This window comes from Helianthus annuus, chromosome 4 (assembly GCF_002127325.2).
Source record: "Helianthus annuus cultivar XRQ/B chromosome 4, HanXRQr2.0-SUNRISE, whole genome shotgun sequence".
NCBI lineage: Eukaryota > Viridiplantae > Streptophyta > Magnoliopsida > Asterales > Asteraceae > Helianthus > Helianthus annuus.
The window spans coordinates 30,381,703-30,399,384 of NC_035436.2; the positions used below are offsets into that span (position 1 = coordinate 30,381,703).

The 17,682-nt window shown below is 39.0% G+C and overlaps 1 protein-coding gene across 1 annotated transcript; it reads right to left on the reverse strand.

Annotated features, from left to right (window-relative positions):
* Positions 1 to 1,466: 1,466 nt before the first annotated feature.
* Positions 1,467 to 17,282, reverse strand: LOC110883396 (probable LRR receptor-like serine/threonine-protein kinase At3g47570). The gene is made up of 3 exons (XM_035989269.1): positions 16,472 to 17,282; positions 2,233 to 4,098; positions 1,467 to 2,164 (listed from the first exon to the last, which is right to left on the reverse strand). The coding sequence occupies exons 1-3, from the start codon at positions 17,280 to 17,282 to the stop codon at positions 1,791 to 1,793; spliced, it is 3,051 nt and encodes a 1,016-aa protein (XP_035845162.1). The 3' UTR covers positions 1,467 to 1,790.
* Between the last annotated feature and the right edge of the window lie 400 nt (positions 17,283 to 17,682).

Below are 17,682 nucleotides of genomic sequence, written 5' to 3' on the forward strand. Positions count from 1 at the left end.
AGAGTAGAGGGGTTTCTGGGAAGTATATAGACTTAATTAGGTATATGTATGTTAGGACTGAGACTTGTGTCCGAGCGCCTATAGGGGATACTGATTTTTTCCCGGTGGAAGTAGGACTGCACCAAGGGTCTGCTTTGAGCCCTTTTTCTATTTGTAGTTATCCTAGATGAGTTGACAAAGTTAATTCAGGAGGCTCTTCCGTGGTGCCTTCTTTTTGCAGATGATATTGTGTGGACACATAAAGTTAGACCGGATAAGAAATGATGTTTTCAGGGAGAGGTTAGAAGTAGCTAGTATATCAGATAAGATAAAGGAGAGAAGATTGAGATGATTTGGGCATGTGAAGAGGAGGCAGACGATAGAGCCAGTTAGAGTTAGAGTGGTTGAAACTCTCGAGGTGGAGGGAAGTAGGAGTAGAGGCAGACCCCAAATTACTTGGGATGAGTGGATTATGAAGGATTTGCAAAGATTGCACCTCTCTGAGAACATGGTCCATGACAGGAGCTCGTGGAGACGTAGAATTAAGGATAAGAATTTATTAGTAATATTGTTGTCTGCAATTTAATTTTATATTAAATATTACCACTAATATTTATTAATAATATTGTTGTGTGGCAAATTAATTTTATGTATCATCAATTTAGCTTTTAGTATCTGAAATATACAAATAACGTCTTAAATTCTAAATGGTCATTTGGAGGCTTTTTAGGATGTTAGACCGTGGGGTATGGTAGACTTGGGTTGGGGCTTTGGTTGATACGTGTAAATTTCAAAACTCAATTCTCAAATCCACTTTGGATGGGGTATGGTGGGACTTAGGTTGGGGGCTTGGGTTGGGGGTATGAGTTGACACATGGGGGCAAGCGAAATGGCTAGATTGGTTTGGCCATTGAGAGCCTGCCATGTCACCTTGCTAGCCCGCCCCATGCCCGGCTTGAAAGCCAAGCCCCAAGGGCCACGCCCCAACCCAAGCCCACCCGGGGTGATGGCTTGGGCGTTTTCCCCCAACCCAAGCATCATACCCTATGGCCTTACAATATATAAGTTTCCTATATCAAGTCTAGTATCAACACATTTAGCATCATCATAAGCCACTTAGATTCAAGTACGATCAAAGATCAAGTCAATGTCAAAGAAATGGTTAAAGTGAAACTTGATTAGGAGTGTTAAAAAGTTCACGGCTTGCTTTAAAAAACTCGCCTCGGTTGTAAACGAGTTTGCTCGGTTCGATTTGTAAACGAGCCGAGTCCGAGCTAGATCGAGCCTAGCCGAGCCAAGCCTGAGCTAGGGCTGGCTTGGCTCGTGAGCCCGTGAGTCGGCTTGAATTATTATATTTTGTATATATTGGTAAAATTATATATGAATTAAAATTTAAAATATGACGGAGGTAGTTAAAGTATTAACATTTTAAGTTTTAATTAATTAGGTAACATATAAAAAAAAGACACATATAATGTTTTTAGTATGTCATTCTGTGTTTAAAATATTAGAAAAAAAAAAACAAAAACAATACATAATGTTTATTTTTTATTATATTATCAATCCTTGTAAATATTTAAAAAATTATGAAAATGAGTTAAAGTTGGCTCGATTGGGCTAGAGTTGGCTCAAACTTTTTACTAGTCGAGCTTGAGCTCCACTTTTTAGCTCGATAATATAAATGAGTCAAGCTAAGCGGGCTCGTTTAAGTTCGAGCTCAAGCCTAACCTGGCTCGGCTCGGCTTGACAGCCCGAGATGACATGCATGATACACCATCTCTCTCCTAGACCTGAATAATGAACAACGTGCCTCAAATATTTTCAAGTGTATCGAGAATCCGCTGCAATTCACGCACAACCTTTTTGACATCCATCCTTTGTGTTGGGGAATCCACAGAGCATGCTACTCCAATCTTAATTGTTAGAGTCAAACATTCCTCTATTTTCTTGGCATTTTCTTCATTATTTTGCAGAACAATTCTATCCTCTTGATACAGGTTTAGAATGTTAACATCAATGATATCAATTACATTGTCTAGCAAGGCCATTGAAGCAAATTTATGAAGGCTAAGGTCTTCATTAAAGATGTCATCAGTTGGGTGTTTCCCGGTCATCGCCTCTAGAACTAGTATTCCAAAACTGTAGATATCCCCATTACTTGTCATCTCACTCCCGAGACCATACTCTGCAACTTACAAGCAATTACATTATAAAAAAGTTAATAATGTAAGTAAATATGAAAGCCTATTATACCTGGAGCAATGTAACCCATTGTACCGCGAATCCCAGTTGAGTTGTTTTGGTATGAAGTTCCAAGAAACCGAGCTAAACCGAAATCTCCAACATGAGCCACCATATCATTATCGAGTAGAATGTTACTAGGATTCAGGTCACCATGAATAATGGTTGGTAGACAGTGATTATGAATATAATCAAGTGCATTTGCTACATCCATAAGAATTTTTATCATTTGAAGAAGGTTTAGCCTTGATGTATTTCCACTTGAATGCAACCAATCATGCAAACTCCCATTGGGCATGAACTCATATACCAAAGCTTTGAATGGATTTCCTTGAAAGTCAATACTTGAACATGAAGTTATAATCTTCAACAAATTCCTGTGTCGAAGATTCCGCCATGCTTCACATTCCCTCATAAAGCTTCTTTGAGCTCCTCGAGTATGAAGATGTAGAACTTTGATTGCAACAAATGTGTCATTATCTTCAAAAAGGATTCCTTTATAAACAGAACTATAACCACCAGTTCCAATCAAATTGGATTCGGAGAACCCATTGGTAGCCTTTAGAAGTTGACTGTATGAAACTTTTAGGTGTCGTTCGCTTGTTGACGATTGTGAAAGATGGCTCTTTCTTTTCTTCTTACACCAAGCATATGCTAAACATGTTGCGGTGAAAAGTGTGGATGCGATCAATGTGACTATTAAATAGAGATGAAGCTTCTTTGTAAATTTACTTGTCTCCTTGCATTTGGATAACCCAAGTTCAATAATGCCACCACAAAGCCTTCTATTCCCCAAAACAGAGAATGTACTTTCATTAGCGAACACTCCTAACATTGGAACTTCACCCTCAAAATCATTATATGATAGGTTCAAATATTCTAACTTAAACTTTTCGAAAAATCTAGGAATATGCCCCGAAAAGTTGTTATGAGAAATATCGAGTTCCACCAATCCTTTCAAGGAATTTAATGATAATGGTATCATACCTTGAAATAAATTGCCTTTGAGGGACAACCGTAATAGGCTACTACAGCCACCAAGGCTACTAGGAATGTTACCAGAAAAATTATTATCAGATAAATTCAGAGTAGTCAACATGTTGAGGTTTCCAATCTCAGTTGGAAGTGAACCAAACAGGTTATTTTGAGAAAGATCCAATGTTATGGAGAGACTTGAAAGTTGAAGAAGTTGTACAGGTATTTTCCCATTAAGTTTATTCTCATTAAGGAACAAGGATAATATATGATGACAATTTCCTAGACTTGATGGAATTACCCCTTCTAACATGTTTGAAGATAAAGAAAGTTTTATCAATGATGACAAGTTCCCTATGGAATCAGGAATTTGCCCTGAAAGTTGGTTTTCATATAAATAAAGGTCTTGCAAGTTTTGAAGTTTACCAATGGTTGAAGGGATATTTCCCGTGAATTGGTTTCCTCCTAATGACAACTTATTCAAGCCAACAAGATTACCGATTGAACTAGGGAGGTTTCCATGTAACTGATTTCCATAAAATGTTAGCTCATAGAGTTGATTAGAAAGATTACCAATTGATCTAGGGAGAACTCCTTGAAACCCGCAATTACCAAATGCTAAGCTCTTTAATCTTCTGCAGTTTTTCAAAGAATCAATAAACTTCATTTCATCTGCTTCTTTGCTTCCAAAGAGGTTATCTTCAATGTTTATAATTTCCATCTCCGTTAGCTTTGAAAAGTCAACTGTCAAGTGTCCACTAAACTTGTTTTTATTGAGTTCAAGAAGTTTTAAACTCGTACAATTAGAAATGGATGCCGGAAGAGGTCCACTTAGTTGGTTACCCCATAATTGAAGCCAAAAAAGATTAGGAAGCATTGCACCTATGGCCGGATAAAGACCTCCTGTCAATTGATTATTAGACAAGCTAATATTAACTAGGAGTGAAAGGTTATAAAGAGAATTAGGGATGGTTCCATATAAATTACAACCACCAAAGTATATTTCTTTTAAACTTTTCATAAGGCCTAAGTTGTCTGGAATGGTCTGTCTTTAAATAAAGTGTAAACCTTTTAAGACAATGTTTTATGTTAACTCGCGATGTAAACACTAACTTATGATTTCAAATTATGGTATTTGAAGTTATTTTCATGAGCATGTAGTATGTTTACCTTTCGTATGCAATGAGAACCTTTCATGATCACACCTCGTGCTTCCGCCGCAGAAAGGGGTGTGACACAAGCGACATCCACGAGCATAAGTGAGACCACGCGCACATCCATCCTAGTTACCTGAAATACATGTGAGTTTTGGAAAAACGTCAACATAATGTTGGTGTGAATTCATGCCGTTTTGTTTTGCACTTTTGTATACTTTGTATGAAAACATATTTTGTGAATAAATCGAGTTTTCATAAAATCCAGTTTCATGTGTACACCACGTACTCATGTATGATTCAAATTCTTCTAGAGTACCCCACGTACTCAAGTATAATCCATGCTTTTCTCGAGTACCCCACGTACTCAAGTATTCATCAAGTTTTAGAATGGTATGAGTTTTTATGTAAATTAAGTATTCCTGTATGTATCAGGATTGTTAATGGGTTGCAAAGCCATTAACATGTGACACGACATAGGAAGTCACCAAACCTTAGGCATTTAATTGGTATATTCTGAGACACAAAAGCACTACTCGATACTCGCCCTCATCGAGAGTGTGGCTGCCCGGCACCCGTTAGATCTAACCTTTTGTTCTGCGGTCTAGGTATATTGTTGATTAATGGTGCTTCTGTACCCTATTCGTGACACGATTCCTCGCATCATTTTTCGTAGCGCATCCTACTTGGTACTCGTTTCTCACCAAGCGCGCTTCTCATATTCTTATTTCACAACACACTTGGTACTCGTTCTCACCAAGTGCGCTTCTCGTTTTCTTATTTCACAACACACTTGGTACTCGTTCTCACCAAGTGCGCTTCTTGTATTCTTATATCGCTACACACTTGGTACTCGTTCTCACCAAGTGTGCTTTTTATTATCATACCATTTGTTAAACATAAAAAATATCTGTAACATGTATTTCACCCCCGAAGTTATAAAACTGAAAACAGTTAAGAGAAAAGGGGGAGCATGAACTCACAACTTTGCGTTCCTGTGCGTCGTAAACTTCACCGGGTTTGCTTAATTAACGTCGTAACCTATACGCGTTTTCTTAACGTTAGTCACTAGACTTGCGTCGCACAAGTACAGTCACTCTCTTTTGTGTATATTTTCTTGTGTAAAAAAAATATTTTATATTTTTAACTAAATGTCTTACTTATATTATTTTCTCACAAATAAATATAAGTCTTTTGTGTTTTGCACTTTGCACCCGAATTATGTATCTTGTATGTTGTATGTGTATTTTTTTTTTGTATTTTTACTCGTTACGAGTATCTCCAATTCATATTATTTTTACTCTAAAAATAATATATATCTAGTTCACAAAATAATCACATAATCATACAAGCGATAAATATATATATTCTAAATATATATTTAACAAGTTTTATTTATGAAAATGTTCCTCCGGTAATTGGAAATTTTGTAAAAAAAAATCATGGCGAAGTTTGTTTGGAAAACAAGCCAAAAATATATTCATAACACTTGTCACAAAAAAAATATTCTAAGTGTTAATTTCTGGAAAAAAAATTTCGCCAGAGTTTCCTCTGTAACTGGAGGTGGCCACGCTTACTAGCGTATCATTTTCTTTTAAAAATTCAACCAATCAATTTCCCAATCATCATCAAACTAGTCCAACATAAACATATATCGCAATCACATGAACTTGCAAGTTGTGTAAAAATGTGTAGTAACTTACTAGCACATTTGGTAAGTCTTTCCATCTTTAAAAAAAATAAAATCATTATCTCGAAACTTTATTTTTAAAGAATATGAAGTTTTACAACTTCTAGTCGGTATTTACGAAAATATTTCTTTGTTAAATCCTTTCGTTACACAAGTGTCTACATACTTTTTGGTTCTCAAAAATGTCTTTATTTTGAGAAAGATCTGGCTTTTTAAACATGATTTCATCATACTCTTGGTTCTTCAAAAATACCACTTGTAGATCCGTAGATCTACTAGTTTAGAACTCCATTTCATAAGAAAAATCGTTTTTACACAAGTTCATGTTTGTGAGTGAAAGGGTTCGTCATCTAGTTATTTTTACACTAAACATAGTGCTAGTTCATGTTCCATGAACATGACCTAGCGTGGTTAGATGACGATCCGTTCCCCTACTAGCATCCAACAATAATAAATAATCATAACAAAACAAGTTCCATAAGTTTTACACTAACATTCATTCATTAACCACCAAGTTTATTATTTTTAGTAGACTTTTAGTTTTGGTTTCTAGTGTTCATAATTTTTATCCGACAAATCTCTTATTAACCACTTTAGACAAGATCAATAGGATGTTTTAGAACACTTACTACTAGCTCGAGGCTAGGGAAGAAACTAGACGAAAAATGGGTGGTTAATAGCGTTGTAGAGAGGTCCTTGTGATTCCGTAGGCACCAAGCCTCCTTATGCGTGATCCTTCACCTTTGTGTATGCTTAAAATGGCTTAATTGAAATTTGAAAGTGGGTATGTGGTGGTGTGGGTGTTCGGCCGATCCAAAGAGAGAAGGGAAAGGAAGATGAAATTTTCTTTAAGGTTAGAATGAATGAAATGTGATCCTCTAGGTATTCTTATAACCCACCACCACTAGTATCCCTTGTGTATTATGTCTTTGTGATATTAGACATGACTAATAAAAAATTCAAAGTTGAGGGAATGTGTCCCCTTGGGGGAAACGATTTGTTGGGGGGGTTAAGGGAGGTTTGGTTTGATTTCAACTAATGGTTAGTAGCTAGTTAGTTTAGATAAGTGATTAATTTTATTACTAGTGTGTTATGATTTATAATGGGGGTTAGGGTGTTCGGGGACCCTAACTAGCTTAGAAAAAGAATAACAATGTTACTGACACTATTTTTATGTTTCGGATAAAGTCCGGTTGTTCGGTTGGATAGTAATCCGTTAAAGTGCTAAATTACACTTTTTAGTACCTTTTAAGTACCCTTCTTGTACCCTTTCAATTCTCAACACTTAGGGAAATATTCTGGATGATAAAACGAAATTTCTGCATAATATTCATATGTTTAAATGCTGAATTATTGCTGAATTATACATATTCTGCACTTAAAGTGCGTTTCGGGTGCTTTTTGGTGCTTAATTTTGCTTTCGCAACGTATATATATTAAACCCTTATATGTATCCTTGGGTTTTAATGTATTCTTGTCGTAGGACCTACACCTAGGCCTCCATTCTAATGTCTGACTGCTTTCTGCAGTTCTGTTGACACATCGTGTCTTACCGGTGAGTTTACTTAGTATTTTTGACGCAACGCTCTTGTTCATGCATAAAGCAGTATTCTGTAGTATACAACGTGCATGAATTCACTTGCTTAACATCAATTCAGTCAATGCTGATATTTAAGCACATAATTGCAGTCATTAAATAATGATTAAAGTGTACGGAAATTACCGGTTTTGTGCCAGTTGTCACAGTCTCCCCCCGTTAAAAGAATTTCGTCCCGAAATTCAGGATGAACTAACCCTCGCATGAGTCTCTTCGAATAGGTGGGGATACTTTTCCTTGAACTGGTCTTCGCGTTCCCATGTATACTCGGGTCCGTGCTTAGAGCTCCAACGTACTTTGACAAGTTTCACACTGCTCCTCCTAGTCTTGTTGACTTTCCAGTCAGTAACCTCAACGGGTTGTTCTGTAATTCGGAGGGCTTCATCAATATGCACTTCATCCATCGGGATGATCACGTTTTCTTGGGTTGGACTCTTCTTCAGGTTGGATACATGAAACGTATCATGTACTCCATTAAGTTCTTCCGGTAACTCCAACTTGTACGCCACGGTACCAATTCTTCTCAAGATTCTGAATGGTCCGATGTATCGTGGGTTCAGCTTTCCACGCTTTCCAAATCTGACTACGCCCTTCCAAGGTGAGACTTTTAACAATACTTTGTCTCCCACCTCGAATTCTACTGATTTTCTTTTTGGATCAGCGTAGCTCTTTTGTCGATCTCGAGCCGCCTTAATGCGCTCTCGGATCTGCGCAATCTTGTCGGTTGTCTCTTGTACAAGTTCAGGACCAACCATACGTTTATCTCCGGCATCTGCCCAACATAAGGGCGATCGGCACTTGCGGCCATACAGAGCTTCGAACGGCGCGGCCTTTATGCTTGTATGATAACTGTTATTGTAGGAAAACTCAACTAATGGTAGGTGAGTATCCCAGCTGCCGCCTAGATCCATGACACATGCGCGAAGCATATCTTCTAACGTTTGTATAGTCCGTTCGCTCTGGCCGTCTGTTTGCGGATGGAATGCCGTGCTTAGATCTAACTGAGATCCAAAGGCTTCCTGAAATGATTGCCAGATTCTTGAGACAAAGCGTCCATCTCTGTCTGAGATGATTGAGATAGGCACTCCATGACGTGCCACAATTTCTCTTAAGTATATTTCTGCAAGCTTTCCAGTGCTATCCTTCTCACGGATTGGTAGGAAATGCGCAGACTTCGTCAACCGATCAATTATTACCCATATCATGTCGTGCCCTCTCGGGGTCCTGGGTAATTTCGTTATGAAGTCCATCGAGATTTGTTCCCACTTCCACACGGGAATCTCTGGTTGTTGTAGTAGACCGGACGGTTTTTGATATTCGGCCTTAACCTTAGCACAGGTTAGGCATTTTCCAACATATACAGCAACATCGCTTTTGAGTCTCGGCCACCAATAGTACTCTTTCAAGTCTTGATACATCTTGTCCGATCCTGGGTGGATCGAATATCTCGATTTGTGGGATTCATTAAGGATGACTTCTCGTATGCCACCATAGAGTGGAACCCAAATACGCTTCTTGAAGTATAAGGCTCCCTCTTCATTTGGTGCCATGTACTTCAATGCACCTCGGAGGTATTCAGCTTTACGGTTCTCTCCTTTAAGAGCTTCTTGTTGTGCATCACGAATGCGTGCAGTGAGGTTTGTTCGAATGGTCATTTCTAACGCTCGAACTCTTAGGGTCTTAACCCTTTCTTTTCGACTTAATGCGTCTGCTACAACGTTTGCCTTTCCTGGGTGGTACTTAATCTCACAGTCGTAATCATTTAGCAGCTCGACCCATCGCCGCTGGCGCATATTCAATTCCTTCTGATCAAATATGTGTTGCAGGCTTTTGTGATCTGTGAAGATTGTGCATCGAGTACCATATAGATAGTGTCGCCAGATTTTCAAGGCGAATACCACTGCGCCCAGCTCCAGGTCATGAGTGGTATAGTTTCTTTCATGCACCTTCAGTTGCCATGAAGCGTAAGCGATGACCTTTTGGCGTTGCATGAGCACGCATCCCAGTCCTTGTCGCGAGGCGTCGCAGTATACCACGAAGTCTTCCGTGCCTTCGGGTAGTGACAATATTGGTGCATCGCATAGCTTGTTTTTGAGTAGCTGAAAAGCTTCCTCTTGTTTAACACCCCAGTCATACTTCTTGTCTTTCTGTGTAAGGGTAGTTAGCGGCTGAGCTATTTTGGAGAAATTCTCGATGAATCTCCTATAGTAGCCCGCTAAGCCCAAAAATTGGCGAACCTCAGTTGGGGTTTTGGGAGCTTCCCAATTCTTTATTGCTTCTATCTTGGACGGGTCTACAGGAATGCCCTTCTCATTCACAACGTGACCAAGAAATTGTACTTCGCGAATCCAGAATTCGCATTTTGAGAACTTTGCATAAAGTTTCTCCTTTTTCAGTAGCTCCAAGATGGTTCTGAGGTGTTGCTCGTGCTCTTCTTTCGTCCGAGAGTAAATCAGGATATCATCGATAAATACAATCACAAATTTATCGAGATATGGTTTGCATACGCGGTTCATCAGATCCATAAAGACCGCTGGTGCATTCGTCAGCCCGAATGGCATCACAAGAAACTCGTAATGCCCATAGCGTGTTCTGAATGCAGTCTTTGGTACGCTCTCCTCTTGGATTCTCAGCTGGTGGTATCCAGACCGAAGGTCGATCTTGGAATAATAGCTTGACCCTTGTAACTGGTCAAACAAGTCGTCAATCCTCGGTAGTGGGTACCGATTCTTGATCGTTAGCTTGTTCAGTTCCCTGTAATCGATACACATCCGCATGGTTCCATCCTTTTTCTTCACGAACAAAACTGGAGCTCCCCATGGCGAGAAGCTTGGCCTTATGAATCCTTTATCCAACAACTCCTGAAGTTGTGTAGATAATTCTTGCATTTCGGATGGCGCAAGTCTATACGGTGCCTTGGCTACAGGAGCAGCTCCCGGAACCAAGTCTATACGGAATTCGACTTGTCGTTGTGGAGGTAGTCCTGGTAGATCCTCAGGGAACACATTAGGAAATTCCTTCGCCACAGGAATATCTTCGAGTTTCGGTTCCCCAGCCTTCTTATCTATAACGTGTGCTAGGAAGGCAACACATCCTTTCCTTAAGCACTTCTGTGCCTTCATGCAACTGATGATTCGAAGAGGCGCGTCTCGTTTTTCTCCATGCACGATGAGAGTTTCATCATTCGCCAAAGGGATGCGAATGATCTTCTCATGACAAATAACTTCAGCTTTGTTCTTGGACAGCCAGTCCATTCCGACTACTACATCAAAGCTACCCAATTGAATAGGTAAGAGGTCGATGCTAAACCTTCGCTCACCAAGTTCTAGTGTGCAGTTTCTAACAACTTCGCCTGATTCAACAAGTTTTCCATTGGCTAATTCTATGGAATATGGAACTTCTAATCTACTAGATTCTATTCCGAGTATGCGTTTAAATTCCACAGACATGAAGCTATAATCGGCGCCAGTGTCAAATAATATGGATGCAAAGTGATTGTTAATGAGAAACGTACCGGTGACCACGTTAGGGTCCTCGCGTGCGTTCTTTGCTTCAATCACAAATGCCCGAGCCTGAGCATTGTCTTTCTTTGGGCAGTCTCTCATGAAATGATCGTTGCTTCCACACTTGAAGCATCCTTGGTTTCGCCCTTTCCCGTTATCATTCCTGTTACCAGCACCGTTTCCATTTTGATTCTTTCCCTTACTCCAACAGTCTTCTATTCGATGACCCAATCTACCACACTTGTCGCACCTTGGAATGCGACAAGCTCCATCATGATGATACTTGCATTTTTGGCACTTAGGCATGGTGCCTTGGTATCCTTTGGCTGAATTCTTTGCCTCCTTAGAGGGGTTGGTGTCACGTTTCTTATTGGAACCCTTGTTGTTGCGAGTTACCTGATTCAGGTTCGCATGTTTCCTTTTCTTGTCACCGGACGACTCGGCATGCGTCACGGTCTTTTCAGTGGGGTTCAGTGATAACTTCTCCATACGAACACAATCCTCAGTAAGACTGACAGCCAGAGTTACAGCCTCAGTGATTGTTTGTGGTTTGGCCGACGTCACCATGCCACGAAATTCTGGGGCCAATCCCCAAATGTAGCGTTCAACGCGCTTGAATTTGGGAGTCACCATGTAAGGAATCACCCTAGACAAATCATGGAACCTCCGAGTATACCCAGTGATGTCAGCTCCTACCATAGTCAAGTGCCAGAACTCTGTCTCCAACCTTTGGAGTTCGGCGCGAGAGCAATACTTCTCTCGCATCTTCTCCTTCAATTCATCCCAAGTCATGCCGTATGCAGCCTCATCGCCTAGGGTTTGGACTTGTAAATTCCACCATGTCAGTGCTTCGTCGACAAACAGCCCAGTAGCAAAAGTGACTTGCTGATCTGCGGTACACTTGCTCATGCGGATTGTGGCTTCAGTCTTTTCCGTCCAACGCACAAAGGCTACTGCTCCTCCAGTGCCATCGTAGTTCATAGGTTTGCAGTCGAGGAACTGCTTGAAGGTGCAGCCTTGAACTGCGTTTCCACCGGACGAATCTCCATGTCCGTTACGCCTGGCACTGCTTGGCCCTCCACTGTCTTGGGTACGGTTCGCCTCGTACTGGGCGATAGCAGCAGAGATTCTCTCTTCCAGTAGAGCGTTCAGCTCTTCAGCAGTTTTTGGTAGTGGGGGAGGAGGAGGTTGATCATCATTGCGAGCATTCACAGCTTTCCTGGGTGCCATGTTCTGACAGAACATAACACAGCAGGGTTAGGCATTTGTTTTGACGTCGTCATACTGGACAGTAGTAGTATATATTCACAGGTATATACCACATAATTAACATCAAATAATTATTACTCTAGCAGAGTACTTAGTAGGCTTGTACTGAGGGAATCTATACGTGACAAGACTTGCTGTGATTTCTGTGCACTGAATTCCATAATTATGTATGCATCCATAATTACGTAACTCCTTGCACAGTCCGCACAGTTCGTTTCATCCTCGTATCTCTTCCTTCAGATGGGCCATCGTTGCCGGTAAAGTCACGTATACCTGTGACATTCTATATCTAGTATATGCTAATTATCACACATAATTGCACGTAATTTCTCAGTTAAGACAAGTGCTACTCCTGTGCACCCTAAGTCTCGTAGTGTCTTTTCTAGACTCGTGTAGTCAGTTTCAGGTAGTGGATGTCGCGGGATGTTTTATGCAATGAAAACTCTTTGAAAATTGTTTTCGTGATAGGATCCTAGAGATTGTAGACTAGACTCGAGAAGGAATCCTGGTTCACTACAATCGCAGCTCTGATACCAATCTGTCACACCCCTTTCTGCGGCGGAAGCACGAGGTGTGATCATGAAAGGTTCTCATTGCATACGAAAGGTAAACATACTACATGCTCATGAAAATAACTTCAAATACCATAATTTGAAATCATAAGTTAGCGTTTACATCGCGAGTTAACATAAAACATTGTCTTAAAAGGTTTACACTTTATTTAAAGACAAACACAAGCGACATCCACGAGCATAAGTGAGACCACGCGCACATCCATCCTAGTTACCTGAAATACATGTGAGTTTTGGAAAAACGTCAACATAATGTTGGTGTGAATTCATGCCGTTTTGTTTTGCACTTTTGTATACTTTGTATGAAAACATATTTTGTGAATAAATCGAGTTTTCATAAAATCCAGTTTCATGTGTACACCACGTACTCATGTATGATTCAAATTCTTCTAGAGTACCCCACGTACTCAAGTATAATCCATGCTTTTCTCGAGTACCCCACGTACTCAAGTATTCATCAAGTTTTAGAATGGTATGAGTTTTTATGTAAATTAAGTATTCCTGTATGTATCAGGATTGTTAATGGGTTGCAAAGCCATTAACATGTGACACGACATAGGAAGTCACCAAACCTTAGGCATTGGTATATTCTGAGACACAAAAGCACTACTCGATACTCGCCCTCATCGAGAGTGTGGCTGCCCGGCACCCGTTAGATCTAACCTTTTGTTCTGTGGTCTAGGTATATTGTTGATTAATGGTGCTTCTGTACCCTATTCGTGACACGATTCCTCGCATCATTTTTCATAGCGCATCCTACTTGGTACTCGTTTCTCACCAAGCGCGCTTCTCATATTCTTATTTCACAACACACTTGGTACTCGTTCTCACCAAGTGCGCTTCTCGTTTTCTTATTTCACAACACACTTGGTACTCGTTCTCACCAAGTGCGCTTCTTGTATTCTTATATCGCTACACACTTGGTACTCGTTCTCACCAAGTGTGCTTTTTATTATCATACCATTTGTTAAACATAAAAAATATCTGTAACATGTATTTCACCCCCGAAGTTATAAAACTGAAAACAGTTAAGAGAAAAGGGGGAGCATGAACTCACAACTTTGCGTTCCTGTGCGTCGTAAACTTCACCGGGTTTGCTTAATTAACGTCGTAACCTATACGAGTTTTCTTAACGTTAGTCACTAGACTTGCGTCGCACAAGTACAGTCACTCTCTTTTGTGTATATTTTCTTGTGTAAAAAAAATATTTTATATTTTTAACTAAATGTCTTAGTTATATTATTTTCTCACAAATAAATATAAGTCTTTTGTGTTTTGCACTTTGCACCCGAATTATGTATCTTGTATGTTGTATGTGTATTTTTTTTTTTTTTGTATTTTTACTCGTTACGAGTATCTCCAATTCATATTATTTTTACTCTAAAAATAATATATATCTAGTTCTCAAAATAATCACATAATCATACAAGCGATAAATATATATATTCTAAATATATATTTAACAAGTTTTATTTATGAAAATGTTCCTCCGGTAATTGGAAATTTTGTAAAAAAAATCATGGCGAAGTTTGTTTGGAAAACAAGCCAAAAATATATTCATAACACTTGTCACAAAAAAAATATTCTAAGTGTTAATTTCTGGAAAAAAAATTTCGCCAGAGTTTCCTCTGTAACTGGAGGTGGCCACGCTTACTAGCGTATCATTTTCTTTTAAAAATTCAACCAATCAATTTCCCAATCATCATCAAACTAGTCCAACATAAACATATATCGCAATCACATGAACTTGCAAGTTGTGTAAAAATGTGTAGTAACTTACTAGCACATTTGGTAAGTCTTTCCATCTTTAAAAAAAATAAAATCATTATCTCGAAACTTTATTTTTAAAGAATATGAAGTTTTACAACTTCTAGTCGGTATTTACGAAAATATTTCTTTGTTAAATCCTTTCGTTACACAAGTGTCTACATACTTTTTGGTTCTCAAAAATGTCTTTATTTTGAGAAAGATCTGGCTTTTTAAACATGATTTCATCATACTCTTGGTTCTTCAAAAATACCACTTGTAGATCCGTAGATCTACTAGTTTAGAACTCCATTTCATAAGAAAAATCGTTTTTACACAAGTTCATGTTTGTGAGTGAAAGGGTTCGTCATCTAGTTATTTTTACACTAAACATAGTGCTAGTTCATGTTCCATGAACATGACCTAGCGTGGTTAGATGACGATCCGTTCCCCTACTAGCATCCAACAATAATAAATAATCATAACAAAACAAGTTCCATAAGTTTTACACTAACATTCATTCATTAACCACCAAGTTTATTATTTTTAGTAGACTTTTAGTTTTGGTTTCTAGTGTTCATAATTTTTATCCGACAAATCTCTTATTAACCACTTTAGACAAGATCAATAGGATGTTTTAGAACACTTACTACTAGCTCGAGGCTAGGGAAGAAACTAGACGAAAAATGGGTGGTTAATAGCGTTGTAGAGAGGTCCTTGTGATTCCGTAGGCACCAAGCCTCCTTATGCGTGATCCTTCACCTTTGTGTATGCTTAAAATGGCTTAATTGAAATTTGAAAGTGGGTATGTGGTGGTGTGGGTGTTCGGCCGATCCAAAGAGAGAAGGGAAAGGAAGATGAAATTTTCTTTAAGGTTAGAATGAATGAAATGTGATCCTCTAGGTATTCTTATAACCCACCACCACTAGTATCCCTTGTGTATTATGTCTTTGTGATATTAGACATGACTAATAAAAAATTCAAAGTTGAGGAAATGTGTCCCCTTGGGGGAAACGATTTGTTGGGGGGGGTTAAGGGAGGTTTGGTTTGATTTCAACTAATGGTTAGTAGCTAGTTAGTTTAGATAAGTGATTAATTTTATTACTAGTGTGTTATGATTTATAATGGGGGTTAGGGTGTTCGGGGACCCTAACTAGCTTAGAAAAAGAATAACAATGTTACTGACACTATTTTTATGTTTCGGATAAAGTCCGGTTGTTCGGTTGGATAGTAATCCGTTAAAGTGCTAAATTACACTTTTTAGTGCCTTTTAAGTACCCTTCTTGTACCCTTTCAATTCTCAACACTTAGGGAAATATTCTGGATGATAAAACGAAATTTCTGCATAATATTCATATGTTTAAATGCTGAATTATTGCTGAATTATACATATTCTGCACTTAAAGTGCGTTTCGGGTGCTTTTTGGTGCTTAATTTTGCTTTCGCAACGTATATATATTAAACCCTTATATGTATCCTTGGGTTTTAATGTATTCTTGTCGTAGGACCTACACCTAGGCCTCCATTCTAATGTCTGACTGCTTTCTGCAGTTCTGTTGACACATCGTGTCTTACCGGTGAGTTTACTTAGTATTTTTGACGCAACGCTCTTGTTCATGCATAAAGCAGTATCCTGTAGTATACAACGTGCATGAATTCACTTGCTTAACATCAATTCAGTCAATGCTGATATTTAAGCACATAATTGCAGTCATTAAATAATGATTAAAGTGTACGGAAATTACCGGTTTTGTGCCGGTTGTCACAGGTCCCACCCAACGGATTTCCTTTTAAAGAGAACACTTCCAATGATGTCATATTCCCTAAGTATGGCGGGATTCCACCTGTAAGCTTATTATTAAAAAGTGAAAGAAAAGTAAGTTTGGTGAGGGAACTGAACTCCTTGGGTATGCTTCCAACTAGCTCGTTATCGGAAACAGAAAACAATTCCAATGATGTAACATTTCCCAAGATGGTTGGGATTCCACCCGTAAGCTTATTATGAAAAAGTGAAAGAAAAGAAAGTTTGGTGAGGGAACTGATCTCCTTGGGTATGCTTCCAACTAGCTCGTTATTGGAAAGAACAATCGCTTCAATGTTAAAACAACCAGATATGTTAGTTGGAATGACCTCGTTGAATTTGTTTTGGTACAAATACAGTCGACATAGCCTAGAAAGACGACCAACTTCTTGAGGGATGGCTCCTTGAAAGCTGTTGTTACCAAGAGAAAGCGTACGGAGGAAGCTGAGGTTCCCCACATGAGGAGACAACGAGCCCTCTAGGCCTTGCGATGACAAGTCTATGATAGTCACTCTTCTATGGCGCTTCCCACAATAAACATGACTCCAGTCACATAAACGAAGAGAATCGTTCCATGAGGTTAGAGCTCCATATGGATCTCGAGTGATCAACGACTTGATTTTCAGCAAAGCCTCATGATCTGTCTCAATTCCACCACATATGATAGTGGAAGAGAGAGATATAACAAGAGAATAAAAGAGGAAATGAATAGGAGAGAAGGATGATAAGTTAACCATTGGGTGCTTTGAGTTCATTTTTGAAAAAGAACTTATGATCGCTAAGGGTAATCGTTGGCCTTTTAAAGCCAAAATACAAGGAATTTAAGATTGCTAGCTGGTGGAAGATAGAAATATAACCCGAGCAATTAAAGAGGAAATAAATACAAGATACTATGTGATTGGTTGGAATAACCCGAGCATTCAAGAGGAAATAAATACAAGATATTACGTGATTGGTTGGAATAGTACAATGTCGGAAAGCAGGATATTTTCTAATGCATTAGTGACGTTAAACCGTTAAACCGTCCGTAGTGGGTGTGATTTTTACAAAAAAAAAAAAAAAAAAAAAAAAATCCCCCAAACACGTCAGAACACGCCAAGGCCCCACCTCCTTGGGTGTTGTTCGGCATTATTTTCGAAAAAAAGCTCTAAAGCG